We start from the raw sequence: 18,415 nt of genomic DNA on the forward strand, positions 1-18,415 counted from the left end.
TTAATTAAAAATACCTTGATGAATTCCACATGAACCTAACATTTAAAATGTTATGTTAATATTTAGGAGATAAGCTATATATAGGAAATGCTTCAGTGTCCAAAATTAGTTTTTAAAAAGCCAAGTAATGTTATGTGTTAAAATTTTTTAAAAATGAACTACAAGGTATAAAAACTGTACCTTTATGGATTTCTGGTTTACTTTATAGTTTCCTCGGCTCAGTTTCTGCAGGGCACGATAGGCATCTTGCCTATGAACCATAACAATATAGGCACAACCTCTGGGAGGAATCATCTGCTCCAAAATATTTAATAAAATAAAATAAAAGAGCAACAAAATTAAATAAATACTAAATAACCAATTCCAACAACCCCAACTCCCCTGACCCCTACCCATCCCATGAAGCCAGGTTCTATAATCTGAGATTAAGGTATCATAAACTGGCAATTCAAGTTTGGTCTCAGCTGCCAGTTTATAATGAACTTATAGTTCTCCAAGCTTTGTTAATATAGATTTTTGTAGAAAAGGGTTTCAAATTAAACTTGGCTTATCTAAGAACTGTGGTTAAATGCAGAGAGTGCTAAACTGGACTTAACACTTAACACTAGTCACATCCACAAAGCTGGGCAAATTTTAACTTGGGTCTCAGGTCCTTAATTTCCTATGACATTAATCACACCTGTCCATCATTACATAATTTAATAAACACTCACATTAATTGATTCAATTGGACCGAACTCTTCTAAGAGACTGGCAACATCTTGTTGAGTAGTCCTTTTGTCCAGCTGTCCCACCCAGAGTGTAGTACTACAAACTTAAAATAAAATTATCATCATAAAAATACATGTATTTTCATAATGAGCAGCACTATACTTTTTTACAATAAAAAGAAAATCGTTATAAAAAGATGCACAAGTCACATGATACTGTAAGATTAAGTAACAAATCCCATACACATCCAAAAATATCCTAGAAAACTGTGGTATTACTTCCAGAAATGGAATAGGATAGCTGAACAACGTAAGAGTTGAAAAAAATCCGGCCCTTTTGTGGACAGGTCTAAACTGGGGCCAGAGATACAATAACTGGTCCAAGGCCACCCTTGGCAAGTGAGTAGCAGAAGACCCAATCCTAACTCTCTCGATCAACAAACAGTCCAGCTGTCTCTTCCTGACTGTTGAGTATACACGAATGGTTTTTCTCTTATGTTGTATCCTAGGTAATATCTCCCAATCAGAAGCTCTACATATGCCCTACTTGTAGTATAAATAAAAATTTCAATAGTAACTACAAACTTATACCATAAATGTGTTCAGCATACCTTATTAAACATATTTTAAATACATGATGAGATTCAAGAGATAATGCAAGCTAATACATTCTGTAAACTGTAAAACCTCTCCATGTATAGAAGCACTAGTTCATTGGCTTCTATTTCATACATTAAATTCAAGACATGCTATCACTTTATTCTTCATCACTATTAGCTGGGTTCACTCCTTACTGCTGCTTTACAGCTAGTTTACTTTTTTATTGTGTTATATCAGTCACCATACAGTACATCATTAGTTTTTGATGCAGTGTTCCAAGATTCATTGTTTATGTATTAACACCCAGTGCTCCATGCAATCTGTGCCCTCCTTAATACCCACCACTGGGCTCATCCATCCCCCTACCACCCTCCCCACTAAAACCCTCAGTTTGTTTCCCAGAGTCCAGTCTCTCATGGTTCTCTCCCCCTCCGATTCCCCCTCGCTTCACTTTTCCCTTCTTTCTCCTAATGTCCTCTGTGTTATTCCTTATGTTTAACACATCAAAGCAAAGTCAAGGGTGTATGCCAAAGCACAAACAAAAAAGAGAAAATAAAGCATGTCACTATAATATGTCGAAAATAAAATATGTTGCTAATAGTTATGAAACATTTTATACCCAAGATACACAAAAAATAATGCAAGAAGTCTGAATATAAGTTGATTTACCACTCGCAGTTTCTGGTTTGATTTGGGGAAGGCCTTTTTGTCGGCGTTCTCTTTCTTTTTCTCTGTCTCGCCTTTCTTGGGACCGAGATCTAGGAGAATGTCGGCGTCTATCTCTGGACCGAGATCGAGAACGTCGATGGCGGGACCTTCGAGATCTAGAGCCAGATCGAGATCGCCTTCTTTTTGGTGACCTAACATTTTCATGAGGGGGAGAATGGATAGAATACAGAGAAAGAACTGAAAACGTAAGTAGGTATTAATCTGAAAAAGAAAAAATATAACTAGGTAGTTTAATCTTTAGACATGTAATAATTCAAAAGCAGAGAATTCATTTTTAAAAAGTTTAATATGTTGCAAGTTAGAAAGCATGCACATATTTTAAATCAGATAAATAAGGCTGCTAGCTTATAAAAAATTCTCTCATCTTTGGTAACTTGATACTATACTAAATTATGTGCCTGGGAGTGTAAGAAGCTGTCATCACTGAGACAGACTGCTGCTACTGGTATCTATCTTCTCAGTTAACTTCTTTTCTGCAGCAAATAAAAATGTGATCTGTTTATAGTATTGCTTATTACCGTTCCACTTTTGTTGGCTGATCAACTTGTAAAGGAACTGTGAATACAGAATACAGAATTCCTATCATTCTATGCATATATGCATGTAGGCACTGGAGCAACTCCAGGGGAAAAGCACGGGTAAGATGACAGGTCTTAGTTTTTACATCACTACTTCTGCTCCCACTCTACACAGACATACAAATACACTAACTGTTACTTTATTAATGTTGTGTATCTAAAAATAATCCAGTTTGATTTTAATTTGTCTCCTAAGACACACAGGATTGGATAAATATTTTCTATCGATTACCTGGATGCTGACCTAGATCTTGACTTTCTGTTATCAGACATGTGCCGCTTAACTTCTTGAATACAAGGCTGTTCAACTTCCATTTCCTTTAAAAACCAATAAAAACAAAGAGAACTAAAACAACCACCCATCATTAAATGAGAGAAATGGAAATTAATAAAGGCAAGAAGACAAAATCCAAAAAATGCTAAATTACAAATCCTTTGCCTCGACAGTTTTATTCTGGTTGAATACTTGACAACACATTACTAGTTTAATAATTTACTAGTTTAATAATGACTGTCTATCAGTGAGAGAAAAAAGTTTTTGTATGGTTTACAAGATTAGAAGAAACACTTCTCTACTTCTGGAAATTCATATAGGTTACATATAATTTTATTAAACCATTGATTACAGTGGTAAACTAGGCATTCTAATTAAGCATTCTGGACTCTGACTCAATCCTCACAGAATTCTACGGAAATTGGTTATTACTATGTCCACTTTCCAGATGAAAAGCTTTAGGCACAGAAAGGGTGAATATGTGCCCAAAGAAGTCTTTCTTCACATTCAAAAATGAAGATAACAAAGCAAACAGGCAGGAATCTGCACGTAAGTCAAAGCAATCACAAAGATAACCAATCTGAGAATAAAGTTTTACCTGATGTGCCTTCTGTGTTAGTGGTTCACTCTGTGCCTGAAAAGAAGCTTGGAAAGGCTGTTGCACAGGTGGAGTTGGAGGAATCACAGACTGAGCCATGGGAGGAAATGGAGGTGTAGGAAGAAGGCCAAATCCTGGCATCTGTCCATTAGGAGGAAGTGGAACCTTTTTTTTTAAAGAAAGCACGTGAGTAGATTTTAAGTAAAAGCTACCAAAAATAATTTGGGAAGTCCTTAGTTACTTGATGTAAAACTAAAATATCTTCAGGCAATTTTGATCAAGCAAAAACCGTGTAGTGACATACAATAACGATTAACAATTTCCGTAAGTGTAGTATTTATCTTGAAGAATTTACATCACATATATAGGTTAAAAATTCTAGAACTCATTTTTAAAATTATGAATACAAAGGCTTGACTTCATATATTTAAAGACATAATTTCATTTATAAGAGGAACAATGTGACTGAATAAACTTAAAATTCAGAGAGGTACTGTACTGCAATCTGTCTCCCTTCAACCTCAAAGGCAATCAAGTCAATTGAGAGGGAGAGTAGCTATAGCACTGATGTACAGGTTCACTTTTTAAAAATTTACTCCAAGGGGAATTTCAATAAACATCCCTACTTTTAGGGTTCAAAAAGATCATATTATTAATGAGAGTAAACCACAATGTAACGTATTTCTGCATGTGCCATTCCAATACGGACAATATTAAAAGTATAATTATAGGGGCTCCTGGGTGGTTCAGTTGGTTTCAGTTGGTTAAGTATCTGCCTTTGGCTTAGGTCATGATCCCACAGTTCTAGGATCAAGGCCCACATCAGGTTTCCTGCTCAGTGGCAAGTCTGCTTCTCCTTCTCCCTCCTCTCTGCTTGTGCTCTCTTGCTCTCTCAAAATAATAAAATCTTTTAAAAAGCACAGTATCAATTTCCTACTAGCAAATTACAGAATGGATCAAACACGATACACATAAGAACATGAACATACTCTTCAGAGTATTTCTCAGAACCCTTTCTAAACCAAGGATACGAAGTAGTACTTCCCAAGGCTGGTTATAAAACAGAATCTGTACATTAAAAAAAAAAAAAAAAAAAAATACAGATTCTTTAGACTTGACTTTAGCATTAGATCCCTACCTCTGTCATTTAGCTGTGCAGTCAAGTTTAGGAAACTCTGAATAAAGGATTTGCTAAAATAAACCCAATAGCAAACCCCTACGAACTTCTTGCAATTTTCCAGAGTTCCTTTCACTGCAGATTTCAAACTACACTCCTGAATGTGGAGAGCTAAAAACCCTCTAAAGCATCTCAAACATCTAACTCCCAAAAAAGATCCTCACAAGGGAAAAAGCTGCACCATTAAGCAGGTCAGGTACCTAAAACAGAGCTATAATCTCTCTCTAAATGGTTTTAACAAAACTACCTGTTATTAAATTATAAGCATGTAATATTTAGTATGCTTGTTTTAATTAAAGCTTTTTATAAATAATAACTCAAGTCAATCTCCTGCACAACAGCTCTGACTGCGGCTGCAGTACTACTTAGCCAAACACACAGCTAACTAACAGTGGGCTGGGAGGGGTAATCCGTATGCTCTAATGAACAGATCCTCACATATTAAAACTCAGTGGCAAGAAAAATGTGTATACCTGATGATGCACTGGGTCCTGCTGCATTGTCATCATTCGAGGCTGAAACTGATCCATAGTCTGATGCTGTGTGTATGCTGGCTGCTGCATGCCATCTCCAGGAAACCCACTAAAAAAATAGGAGCTATCTTCATTTTGTCCATTCAAAAACACGTAAGATTCTAAGCCACATTTATACTACAGAGACATTAAGAATGCTGTTCAGGAGTCATTAATAATTAACATCTTGGGGGTGGGAGGTTGGGGTACCAGGTGGTGGGTATTATAGAGGGCACGGATTGCATGGAGCACTGGGTGTGGTGAAAAATAATGAATACTGTTATGCTGAAAATAAATTTAATTAAAAAAATTAACATCTTACTGAATCATGTACTTGCCTACATTAATTTACACATCGAGCATTATTCCCAATGTAAACGCCATTTTTAACTATAAATCTGATAGCATCTCCTCCCCATTCAAAAGAAAACCCAAGTATCATTTTAAAAAACAATGACTATATGAAAAAGGACTTTGTTACTGAAGTTATAGTTGACCCTTGAAAACATGGGTTTCAATTATGTGAGTCCACTTACAGTTTTTGGCTACAGAACAGTACTGTAAACATATTTTCCTGTTTTTCCTCTAGCTTACTTTATTCGAAGAACACAGTATATGTACAGGTTTGGCTTCCAGTGAAGAGTAGGCTATGTAAAGTTTTGGGGGGAGGCAAGTTATAATGCAGACTTCAGACTCTGGGCAGGTTGGCACCCCTACCTAATCACCATGCTGTGCCAACGATCAACTGCACTTGTCTTATGCCTGATTACGATTCCCAACTCTACCCATGGAGGAGCGTAGGAAAGAACTTACAAGGGTGCCTGTGGAGGGGAAGCGGCAGGTGCGGGGGCCGGCGTGGTAGCGGAGGGTGCGGGAGGCGCAACAGCCATGGCAGGTGGAGCGGCGGCAGCGGTGGTGCCATCTTCCTTCTTGGATTCCTCCACAGCCTCTGGCTCATCATCATAATCAAATCTATCGAGTAGCTTCTGGAATAGGTACATCAATATTCCATTTTAAAATTGGGATTGGAAAAAAAAATAATAAAGTTGGGCTGGGATACACTACACAAAAGACTTGATAAAAAACAACAGATATCTCCTATCACCTATGATCCCAGCACAGTAATGTACCATCTCATGTTCCCACTCGCCCCTTAGCACCTTGGTTCACAGACAAACCAATGCCACACAAATGTCATCTGAAAAAGAATTTTTTTTTAAAGATTTTATTTATTTATTTGACAGACAGAGATCACAAGTAGGCAGAGAGGCAGACAGAGAGAGAGAGGGAAGCAGACTCCCTGCCAAGCAAAGAGCCCGATGTAGGACTCAATCCCAGGATCCTGAGATCATGACCTGAGCCGAAGGCAGTGGCTTAACCTACTGAGCCACCCAGGTGCCCCAAGATTTTATTTATTTATTTGACAGGCAGAGATCACAAGTAGGCAGAGAGAGAGGGAGAAGCAGGCTCCCTGCTGAGCAGAGAGCCCGATGCGGGGCTCGATCCCAGGACCTTGGGACCACGACCTGAGCCGAAGGCAGAGGCTTCAACCCACTGAGCCATCCAGGCACCCCTGAAAAATAATTTTTTACTGTTTTTCTTCACCAATTATAAATGCAGTGTTTTCTGATTATTTTCTATACACTTACTTTATAGTTAATTTAGCAATATAAATATTAAAATATTCACACACTAAAAACGTTTGGAACTTTGCACACATGAAAATGGGTGTACATTTTCAGTTAACTGTAAAATGTACCAAGACCATCTTATCCAACCACTATAAATCCCTAAAGAAAAATGTCCATATGCTGCTTGCTCAAAAACATACTAATATGACAAAGAAAAAAGAGAATGGCACAGACACAGCCATGAAGAATTTACTCCCTGGGCACCAACTTCTTCCTTAAAACTTCAGAGCTCATGTCAGAGTACCAGAAACATGGAAGGAAGGAAGGAAGGAAACAAGCAAGCTAGCTCAACACGTCACAAGATCACATGTCTAGAAGAGCCATTTAAAAATAAGATGACATTTGTTCAGAAAGGAAGGAAGGTAACATCACAAACACCTACTCCTACCACCATCTACTGTTTACATATCTATGTATGATACTTCATCCATCACAAGAGGCCTGCAATGTACACATAGCTTAGATATAATTTCTTCTTTTTATAGACAAGGAATCTAAGACCCAGGTGATTAAGAAACATTACTCAGACCACAGAGCCACCAAATAGTAGAACTAGGATGTGGACACTGCTCTTTTTGACTTAAAATTTCTCAATCTCTGGCATTCAAACAAGCAGTCTTTTCCCTCAAGCTGTGCCCATTCTGGTCATGGATTTTCAACCTCAAATTCCTAAACTTGTGTTGTTCTGTGGTAAGTTCTGCCTAGAAATTATGGTTCTAGTTTTACTGGATAAGAGATTTCTGAATTGGGAAAGGAAGTCCCCTTCTTGGATAACATTGTTTCTTTGTAATGCCAGGCCATGTCATTAAAAGTTCTTACAGTGGGCGCCTGGGTGGCTCTGTTGGTTAAGCGGTTAACATCTGCCTTTGGCTCAAGTCATGATCCCATTGGGCCCCACATCAGGCTCCCTGCTCAGCGGAGAGCCTGCTTCTCCCTCTGTCTCCCTCTGCCTCCTGCTCTGCCTACTTGTGCATGCTCTCTGTCAAATACATAAATAAAATCTTAAAAAAAAAATTCTTATAGTAACTGAGTGATCGAATTACAACCCAGACACCTTGTTGTCTTACACACATTAGCATATCATCTAACCCTCAAAGCAGCAAAGCCTACACACTGCCGTCACTTTTACAGTGCTGCACAATGAATACTTAAGTGACTCAGCATCAAGACAGAGTCAATGATGGGAGTCAAAATTAAAACTCAGGTCTAGACTATCTACAAAAAACAAAACTTCTGGTCTTTACTGTTTTTCACACATAGATATGTTCTTCAAAGTTTTAAGATTTAAAGCTATTGCTTTGAAAATGATTTGAAAAAATTAAAACTAAGATTCAAAGACATTTTTGTTGCTTTTTGGGAAAGTGAAGATCTGTGAAGCAGCTGAAGCTGTTCTACTAGCTTAAAACAGACCTTTTAGTCAATGGAAAATCACAGAATTTCTTTTTCTGAACTTCATGTAACTGACAAACACTGACCAACCAAACCACTTGACCAACAAAGGACTCCATCAGCATTACTATTATTCAGTATTTTTTGAAATCCCAGCCACCAGTACAATAAGAAAAAGAAATAGGCATACATATTGAAGAGGAGAAGTCAAATTTAGCACCTACCCAGAAATCTGAGAACCAACTAAAAAACTAAGTGTTTAGTATTATGAACATTTACAAGATAAAAGAAACAAACAGGAAAAATGACTAAACATCTTAGAAATAAATGATGTAATAAATGTAAAAGACTTGTATGAAAACGGATTTTAATAAATGGATATTCTGTGTAAATGGATATTCTTAAATTAACCTATAAATTCTAAAATTTATGTTAAAGTTCATCTTGAAAAGTATGATGTGATGGTTAATTTTATCAATTCCATGCCCAGTTGTTTGATCAAATATTCATCTAAATGTTCCTGTGAAGGTCTTTTAAAAATGTGATTAGTATTTAAATTAATAGAATTTGAATAAAGAAATACCCTCCATAATATGGGTGGGCCTCAACCACTCAGTGAAGGCTTTAGAAGTAAGAACTTTGGTTTCCCCAAGAAGGAATTCTCAAGAAAGCAACATAAAAACAGCAACATAAAAACCTTGCTCTGTAGAATTCAGACTCAGAACTGCAACATTAACTCTTGCCTAAATTTCCAGCCTGCCTTCTGCCCTACAAATTTCAAATTTGCCAGCCTCCGCAACTGTGTCAAACAATTCCTTACAAATTAACCAATCTGTCCCTCTCTCACTTTGCATGTGTGTGGGTATGAGTGTAATACTTGGAAATGAAATTATCTAGTACAGAAGCTGCAAGTAGTTAAAACTGTTACGATGCAGAAATAATATTAGGAGGACACAACAGAATTCAAATGCCCAGAAACAGACACAGAAACAAATGAGAATTCAAGGTATGACAAAAATAGGGAGGAAGAACTGGCTACTTCCAAAAAGTTCAAGATACAACTATCTTGAACCATATTCTAAAATAGGTTCCAGATGGAAGGAAGAGACAAGCATAAAGAACAAAAATATAAAACTACGAAAAGAAAATATAAAATTAAAAAAAAATATGAGTGGAGAGTTTTCCTAAACTCTGAAAAAACATAAACAAACCTGTTCCAAGCAGGTAATTGCTTCCCTTTTCACTTTAGAACTTCCTGTATTGTGTTCTTTTTCCCTATAAGCATGCACTCTTTTTCGACTTCAAATTTTATCCAAACTTCTTTTAGTGAGTTTGTTCATAAATCATGAAGATATAATGACAACTAGTATTTACCAAATGGATTCTTAATTTGGACTACCAGCAATAAAATTATATCTTAAAATTAAAATCTGGAAAGAATAAAACATTTTACAGATGATTAAGCTAAAAGATTTCACTTAGTTCTAGGGTTTTCAAACATTTGTATTTTTGGCAGTGAGACCAAAAAAATGAAATTTTATATAGTCATAAACCCAATAAACAGACAAGACATAAAACAGGTAAGACAGAGTTGTCCGGGCTGACATTTCCGCAGGAAGCTCTGAGCTCTATGAATCCAGCACATCTATATCCTTAGTTGCAGCTCCTTAAACATGCCTCCAACAGAGCAGCTGGAAGACACTGAATCAAGGAAACTCTCAAGTTATACATACGGTAAGTTCTAAGAGCAAAAAGCAAAAGGCAACCTCAGTCTCTGTCAACAGGGGAATGGCTAAACTGTGAGGTGCACGTGTAATGAATACTCACAATAGGCATTCAGTAAAAATGTAGACCTAAATCTAAACCTCCAAAATGACAAGAGAATTAAGATCAAGACAAGTTAAAAACTGTGTGCATATATATTTATATATTATGCATAAAACATGCATATATTATATACTGTAATATACATACATACTATGACCCAAGAAAGAAAAACCTATCCACAGGAAATTAGTTCAGAAGAGACATACAGCAAAAACTTACAGTAGTTATCTCTAAGTACAGGGGTTAATGGTGAAAGTTCTCCTGTTGACTTTCCTACTTCCAATTTACTTAAAATTTTTGCACTGAGTATATATAGTACACACTTACAGCCAGGAAAAATAATCAGTGTTTTGCTGTCAAGGGGGGGGGGTGGAAATCCTTTAAGCCACAAAACAACAAAATGAACAATCCAGAGGGAAAGAGAGAAGTAAAAGTAACTTCCATATCCTAAATTGAGTGGTATGAACAGTCAAGGTGGGTTATGTAAGAGGAGAAAGCCTACCTTGTCAAATGCAGTTTTTTGCTCAGGTGGGGGGAAGACAGCTTTTTGCTCAGGCGGCTGTGCAGGAGCGGTCTTCAACTGAGCTGTGATAGCCTGGACCTGAGCCATCACGGCATTGTCAATGGCCGGCGACTGCGGTTTTGGAGGCTGTTGAAAAGTCTGAAGGATCTGCTGAAGCTTAAAGAATGGGAGAACTGATAAACCACATAACAAAGTATAATCACAGTATCAAAGGTTGATTTACTGGAAAAAAAAAATCTTAAAGGTAACTCAAAACAGCACAGGCACAAAGTGAACTGGAAAAAGAATACACCTTTTAGTAAAGGTTAAGTCTGTTGTAAATACCAGGGACACAATGTGTGTCATTTAAGGTTAAACATGGATGCTGATACCCCAACAGGCAGAAAACAACAGTCAAAAAGAGAAAATACACTGAACTGTGAACAAGGTGAAGAAATGTTTCTAGGAAAATGTAAAAAGTATCTCCAACCCAAAAAGAAATTTGAAGTCAGTCTGAAATGCTAGAACCATGAGCAACAATACCAACCAGCCAGCAGTTCTGAAGTTCTTTCCGCAGGGCTCTGCTACTGCTCAGCACACAGCTCCCTTATTTCTCACCTGCCCCTCACTGCCCATTATCCCTATGCTGTTACCTGCCTTGTAAATGCTTTTCTAGGTGAAAAGGAGAAGTATTTCCTCCCTTGAACATGTTCATTAGTTAGGAATGGAAAATAAAAACTGAAAATAGTACCTAACTGCATGGAATTTAATCTTGAGATGGTAGTTTACCTGTTGACCTTGAGTTGTCTGAAACAGTTGGGCCACAGCAGCAAAAGCATCAGAGCTAGGCAGCTGTGGTACAGTAGGTACAGAGTTTGTAGTGGCTTGGGGCGGTTCAGAAGAAACTTTAACTGGAGGTGGAGGTGAACCTAAAAAAGAAAAGGCCATGAAGACCGGCAAAAACTTTTATCTTCAAATTTCCCTTTTTAAACTCCATTAGCTTTTTTACTGAACACTGCATTTAGTTTAACATACAGGAAAAATAAAGATCATGGTACTAGATCTGTACTATAGCAAATACATGAAAGAGCTTATTTTTATTAGAAATAAGAACTGTGAAAAGAAAACCATTCCTTCCAAGATGTAAATTCAAAAGTCTTTGTTATGGAAAAATTCCACCAATATAATCAGACCACAAACTTCTCACGTACAAGTTATACCAGTAGTTTTCTAAGTTCACAGATATACTTGGCCATACCTTCATTATTAGTAACATTTTCTGCTACTGGGGCGGCATTACTGGTTCCTGCAGCCATGTCCAAAAGAGGCTGAATAATTTCAATTTTGAATACTCCATTTTTTTGCCAAAGGTTCAGCACACGAACTATTTTACTCTGTTACGTGCAATAAAACATGAATATACAATAAATATTTTCACAAATAATGTATTATACCTCTAAAAAAGAAAGAAATCTCTAAGCTAATAATTCCATACTAAGTCTGTTTCCTAAATAAAAAAAATTTATCTTTAGAATTACCACCTGGTTAAAACTACCCTAATCAGCCTTTCTTCAGTAGTATAAACTAAAAAGCAAGGGGGAAAAAGAAACAGAAAAAAATATAAGCTAGATAATAAAAACAAACATGATAAAAAATCTACCTCAGGCTTTCATTGTATTTATGATTACAAAGAAATACCGTCACTGACAAAAAGAAGTAATTATCTTAGAAAAGTAAATGAAGTGAAGAAGAATTTCTTCAGGATGATTTTAACTGTTAAAATATTTAAGAAACTGGCCTTTAACCGATTGCTAAGTCATTTTATGGCCCAGTAAATATAATGGCAATCGAGAGAAGATGTGTTATTCATGGGAAAAATAACTCTTATGTCCTACTCAGGAAATGATTTTTTTGTCTTGTATATTTTTTTCCATTAAGAACATTCCTCTAAGAATATAAATAGAGAATCCACAACACCCAAATTTATACAGTGTTCACTGTAAATGTCTTCATTCTTCTGAGTGGATTTAGCAGTGTATTTCTCCCACCTGCTGGGAGTCCAGTTATCATGTCTATAATGTTCTTTCTTCTACCCTTTTTATAGTACATAGTAAAGTCAGCTGTAATAATGAGGAATTAAATACTGTAGTCTGATTGCTAATGAATACCATTTATGCTCCAGCCTCTCAAAATGCTAGGAAAAGCCATCAATTATTGGTCCCTTCTTGCTGCAATAAGCAACAATATGAGATAAATACTGACTTTTTCTATGGCAGAATTTATCACTGAACTACAAGTCAATCTTTCCAACTCCCTTTTCAACAGTACAACATTCCAGAAGAATTTCACAAGAAAATACATAAACATGAGATGGCCACAAGAGAAAACACTGGGTTTTATTTCAGGTTCACATATAATTCTCTTTCAAATATATAATATACATTTTCATACATTTAAATATAGAAATAATACAAGTTTTAATTTAAAAATTATTAACTATACCTTATCTTCAGATGGACAAAGATATAAATATTGGAATGTGGCGGTTATGTTTTTAGAGAATCTTGGCCCAAAAACATCTTTGTCAGTTCCAAACTGATGACGAGACTGTCGCACAATTGAGTCAATTACATATAATCCTGGAACCTTGTATTCTGGTTTACACTACAAAAATAAAGATGCAAAGTTAATACAAGAAAAGCAAAATCACAATTTGATGCCCAATAATCTCTCTTTTATGTGGATAAACTCTGTGTATCCAATGACTGTTTCTATTTAGAAACTGCTTGAGTGTTTGGTTCTTTTATTGGCTAGCTTGTCAAATTTCCCACAGGTCTGTACAGAACTACCAATTCTCCTGACTCTCCAGATCCCCAATATTTTACTTTCCTCTGATCCCTCTCTCCCCCGACAATTTCCCAAAATCAACATTACTTTTACCAATCCCTAAGCCACTTCCACACAAATCCACTTATGATACTCTCTACTCCCAATTCATCCTGCTTAAAAAAATAATTTCTACCTCTTAAAGTTATCAAAAAGATAGTTTTAGTAACATCAATTTTAAATCTACTCAAGTATAGTAACCGAGAAAAGAAAAACTGAAAGGAGAGACCACATTTTTCGCCCACCAAATTAATGAAGAAGAAAGGAGAAACAGACACATATATATTTCTGGTGGTACAACCTTTATGGATGATGATTTAGCAATAAAAGCAAAGCCTTATTTGATCCTACAATTCCACATCTAGAAATTTATCATAAGGAAAACCATTAAGATGTGGCTAATTTTTTCCTTAAGGCCAGCCCCTGAAGTTGAAATGTCCAAAAGGAACTAGCTGAGTAAATTGTGGAAACAATCATGCAATGGAGTACTTTTTGCAGACATTTTATGATAAATTCAGTGGGAAAGCAGCTATTCATGTCACCAGTTTCTTTTACGAATGTATGTGTACAGAATTAAAAAAGGAGTAGGTCCAAATATAAATATCATAGTAATTTGGGGTGGTGGCAAACAGGTAATTTTAATTTTTTTCCATTTTACTTATTGGTACTTTGATTTGCTACTATAAAAACTTCTCCTGATCATTTTTTTGGTCTGTTGGGACTCTAACTCCTAACTCTCAGTTATTATTCAAAGGCCATGGATTAAAGACAATGCCACGCACATTTACTGGTTTGTACTACAAAACACAGCTCCAGGTTTTGGGGAGGGGAGGGGTAGACAGAGAGGTTCATTAAGTCTCTGTTCTCAGTCCTCCTCTGGTGAGACAGATGTATGCTAATTGCATGGTTATAAAACCAGATACAACTGCAGAAGTGAAAAATGATTTAATTATGATAGGAGCAGGAAAAAGTTGGAAAAATTTACAAACTGATTTCATTTGAAATACTTCAAGATGAGTTAAATGTCAACGAAGTAAACAGGGCAAATGGCACAGGAGGCATATCAGACTCAGAGAAGAGTCATGCTGAGTACACAGGAAACTTGTTGAGTGCCCACCTTATACTAATTAATAAACAGCACTGCTATACATTTTCGGTTAAAAAACAAACTCACGCGATTAATAAGAACACCCAGTGACAACTTTTTTGGTAGAGTGAGTGGCTTTAGAAGCAAGCAACCAAATTACAATTTATAAAGTAAATTACAAATACTGATCATAACTAAAATGAAGTAATAAGGAATGGATAGTTACCTTTTTGATGAACTTTTCTACTATTTGAACTACATGCTTATAAAGCTGGAAAGAATTAAAAGAAAATTATTGTGCAGTTTACATATTTCTACATATTCAGTAATATAATTAGAAAATACTTCAAACCTTAAAATTTGCACAATGTCAATTCTCAAAATACTGAATGAACCATGACAAATAATCCCTAATCAGTAAGTGAACATTCATGAATCAGAAGAGAATTAACCAAAGCAGAAACTACAAAAATACCCCCAAAAGGTCCTTTTATTAAAGATTTTTAATCAATAAACCTTAATAAGGCAGTGTATTCAGGCAACTCTGAGCCTGATAAGAACAGCAGAACTGGAACTAAATAATACAGTTTCTAAAGTGAGTCAGCTACTTAGGTGTGATCTTGAGGAAAGCATTTAACTTCGTGGAGCCCGAGTTGTTTTTTTTTAAAGTATGAGGCTAATACTCAGGTGATTTATGGCAAAAATTAACTAAAACAAAGAAAAAATCCTTTCATTCTACTCTCTACTTCTATTCAACTTTCTGACACACACACACCAGCAAATACATGAGCCAACAGATGTGCTAATTAGCTTGACTGTGTTAATCATTTCATAATGTGTATCAAACCATCATTTTAAAAAATAATGTATTTAAACAAATAAACATTTTAAAATAAATTTGATTTTGTCAATTACACGTCAATAAAGTTGGAAAAAATATAAATGGGAGATACTAAAACAACAAAAAAGGAAAAAAGCAGATTTTGAAATAATGTATTACATTTCAAATATATTGTACCGTATTATCACGTGTCTTCAGCAAAAGCTAGTTACTTCTTTGATTCACACCTAAACTTAGAGGATGAATTCTCACGTTTAAAAGTATTTTCAAAATTTCAAAAACATTTTTTGAATTAAATATATTTTATTCTTACCTTAATAGCTTTAATAGCAGCTTTAGTGATAAGAATCATCTTGGCTCGAGAGATGGGAGGTTTCATATCCATAAGTGAAAAGAGCTTAAAAAACAAAAATAATTTAGAAATTAGAAGTTAGAGGTCAATTCCCCCCACTTCTGCAAAGATAATACAATTTATTAATCAAAAGAATAACAAACTTTTGGAACTAAGCTGAACAATTCAGCTCGTAAAGAAAATCCAAGCACTTTCCTATATCCCTGCATCGCTATCAAGAAAATACAATGGAAAAGATACTAAAAAGAGCAAGAAAGAAAAAAAACCACCTAGAAAATGTTACTGGAGAACTCAGAAATAATTTGAATGGAAACATACCAGGGGTTTCTGAGATTGGCAATAGTATGACTCAATATTTAATGTAAACCTCATTGAGATTTTGGAGAACTTCAAATAATTCTAAGGTTCATTTGGAGAAAGATGTATTAAATTAGGCAAGAAATTGAAAATGCTGGAATTCACAATTTCTTGATTTAGTCAGGCATAAAAACAGCACCATATTTACCAAATCTTATGACAGTAAATCCAACAATAAGGTGCTCCCCATGAGATTCAACCACACATGCACACTTTTCCCCCCAATATTTAAATCAAAACAAGACATAATCAGAGCCCACAGAGAGTTACAAAGATAAAATCCTGACATTAAGAAGCTTGTATCTAGCTTCTTAAATTCTTTTTTTGTTTGCTTCTGTTTTGGTTAAAAAAAAAATTTATTTATTTGAAAGAGGGCATGCTCACATACTCACAGGGTGGGGGACACAGAGGGAGAGGAAACCAGCAGACTCCCCACTGAGCGGAAAGCCCATGTAGGGGGCTCCAAGCCGGGACCCTAAGATCAGGACCTGAGCCTAAACCAAGAGTCAGCTCAACCAACTGAGCCACCCGGGTGCCCATTTGCATTTTGTTTAATCATGGGCACACACTCACCCTAGGACTTCTATAAAGATAATCTGTGGGATTTTTTTTTTTTTTAAAGTAGGCTCCACCCTCAATATGGAGCCCAACACAGTGTGGCTTGAACTCACCACCCTGAGATCCAGACCTAGCTGAGATCAAGAGTCAGATGCTTAACCAAAGGAGTCAACAAGGCACTCCTAAAAAGATACTGTGAAATAATTAAGTTTCAGGGCTATATATGAATCATATTTCCAAACAATGCTGATACTCCACATATGTAATCTCTAAGACACAGATCTTTACTAGATCAGTAAGAAGTTAACCTAAAGTACAAAAGTCTCTTTTTGTAAGGTAAACAGCCCTATTTGGCAATATACCCCAAAAATTCAGAAAATTTTCACAGCTTTTCACACAACTATAGACACAACGGGACTATAGATAACAGTAACAGTAATATTAGAAAAGGCATGGATTGCCAGAGATAATCAATACAAGAATTAGATACTCTGGTTTAAGCAGAGAAAAGTAGAATTCTTCCGTAAGTAATATTAAGATTTAAAAAATTGGGGAAAACATAGATAGTAAACAAAGGAATTAGTTTTAAAAAATGTTATTCTCTGAAGAGGGTCACAATTCTTTATTATTTCTTTACCAAGGTAATAAAAATTATCCTCGAGAATGCTCATTAACAGAAAACAATTAGAAAGGAGACAGTAATCTTTGAGACTAATATAAAATGATGGGAAATGAAAAAACAATTTAAAATATTAAAATTTAAATACAAATTCTAAAAATATAAACACTGCATGAGATATATAGTATGCATTTTTATAAAGGATATTTTCTTACCATTTATAAGTCATAAAATTTATTAAGGCAATTGTTATTACTGCTGTTCTATTTTCTTCTCTGTAACTTAATGTAGAGAAAAGGGATGCAAAAAAGTTTATACATGATCTTTAGGAATGAACAACAGTGAGAACTACTTCTCTGGTCATTAAAAGCTTAGAGAATCATATTTTCATGAAACCTAAGCAAAAAGTACTCATTTAATGTATCAAATAGCACTCCTTGATTACTTCAGCAGTGAGCAACTTGCCTTATTAAAAAACCTTAGCCAACTGAGCACACAAGACAGACCAATGTACCATTGCATAAAATACTCCATAGTCTCTATTTAAATTACAACTTGTTAAAAAATGAAAATACAGACTATATCATACAGCACTATAACCATTCATGCAAAACACCAGCAAGAGAACCCTCAAGTGCTATTATCAAAAAGCCAGTAAAAAGGATGTTAATTATTTCATGAAGAAGGATGACTTGGTAAGAGAGGAGGGAACCAGCATCTGAGGGCCTATGATGTATAAGGATGAATTAAATTTAGTGGTGTATAATTTTATTTAATCATGTTAACAACTGGAGGAAGGAGGGTGGGGGTAGGCTAAATGGGTGATGGGTATTAAAGAGGGCATTTGCTGTGATGAGCACTGGGTGCGGTATGGAAGTGTGGAATCATTAAATTCTAGACCTGAAACCAATTTTACCATATATGTTAATTAACCAGAATTTATATAAAAAGTTGAGAGGAAAAAAAAATCCATATTAACAACTAACACAGATTCTCTTCCACCTGTTTAAGATGATACTCAAAAGGGTTACTTACACATCTGTTTCGGATGATGCCCAGGGAATGGGTTTGAACTATAATTTGTAGATTTTATAGCTCACAATCCACCCCCCCTTTAAAAGATTTTAT

The 18,415-nt window shown here is 35.6% G+C and overlaps 1 protein-coding gene across 3 annotated transcripts in view; it reads right to left on the reverse strand.

Moving 5' to 3' along the window:
• Nucleotides 1-18,415, reverse strand: part of SCAF4 (SR-related CTD associated factor 4) — a 67,550-nt gene that overhangs the window by 29,069 nt on the left and 20,066 nt on the right. For 2 of the 3 annotated variants that reach the window (XM_032353735.1, XM_032353732.1), the window contains exons 2-14: nucleotides 15,715-15,798; nucleotides 14,787-14,831; nucleotides 13,090-13,251; nucleotides 11,846-11,981; nucleotides 11,377-11,516; nucleotides 10,588-10,764; nucleotides 5,992-6,164; nucleotides 5,140-5,248; nucleotides 3,490-3,654; nucleotides 2,850-2,935; nucleotides 1,980-2,170; nucleotides 714-814; nucleotides 181-294 (exon numbers count right to left, since the gene is read on the reverse strand). In XM_032353735.1, coding sequence (XP_032209626.1) covers nucleotides 181-294; nucleotides 714-814; nucleotides 1,980-2,170; nucleotides 2,850-2,935; nucleotides 3,490-3,654; nucleotides 5,140-5,248; nucleotides 5,992-6,164; nucleotides 10,588-10,764; nucleotides 11,377-11,516; nucleotides 11,846-11,981; nucleotides 13,090-13,251; nucleotides 14,787-14,831; nucleotides 15,715-15,798 — 1,683 coding nt within the window. The remainder of the gene's footprint in view (nucleotides 1-180; nucleotides 295-713; nucleotides 815-1,979; nucleotides 2,171-2,849; nucleotides 2,936-3,489; nucleotides 3,655-5,139; nucleotides 5,249-5,991; nucleotides 6,165-10,587; nucleotides 10,765-11,376; nucleotides 11,517-11,845; nucleotides 11,982-13,089; nucleotides 13,252-14,786; nucleotides 14,832-15,714; nucleotides 15,799-18,415) is intronic. The other variant, XM_032353733.1, reaches the window with a different exon arrangement.

The sequence above is a fragment of the Mustela erminea genome, chromosome 1 (assembly GCF_009829155.1).
Source record: "Mustela erminea isolate mMusErm1 chromosome 1, mMusErm1.Pri, whole genome shotgun sequence".
Lineage (NCBI taxonomy): Eukaryota > Metazoa > Chordata > Mammalia > Carnivora > Mustelidae > Mustela > Mustela erminea.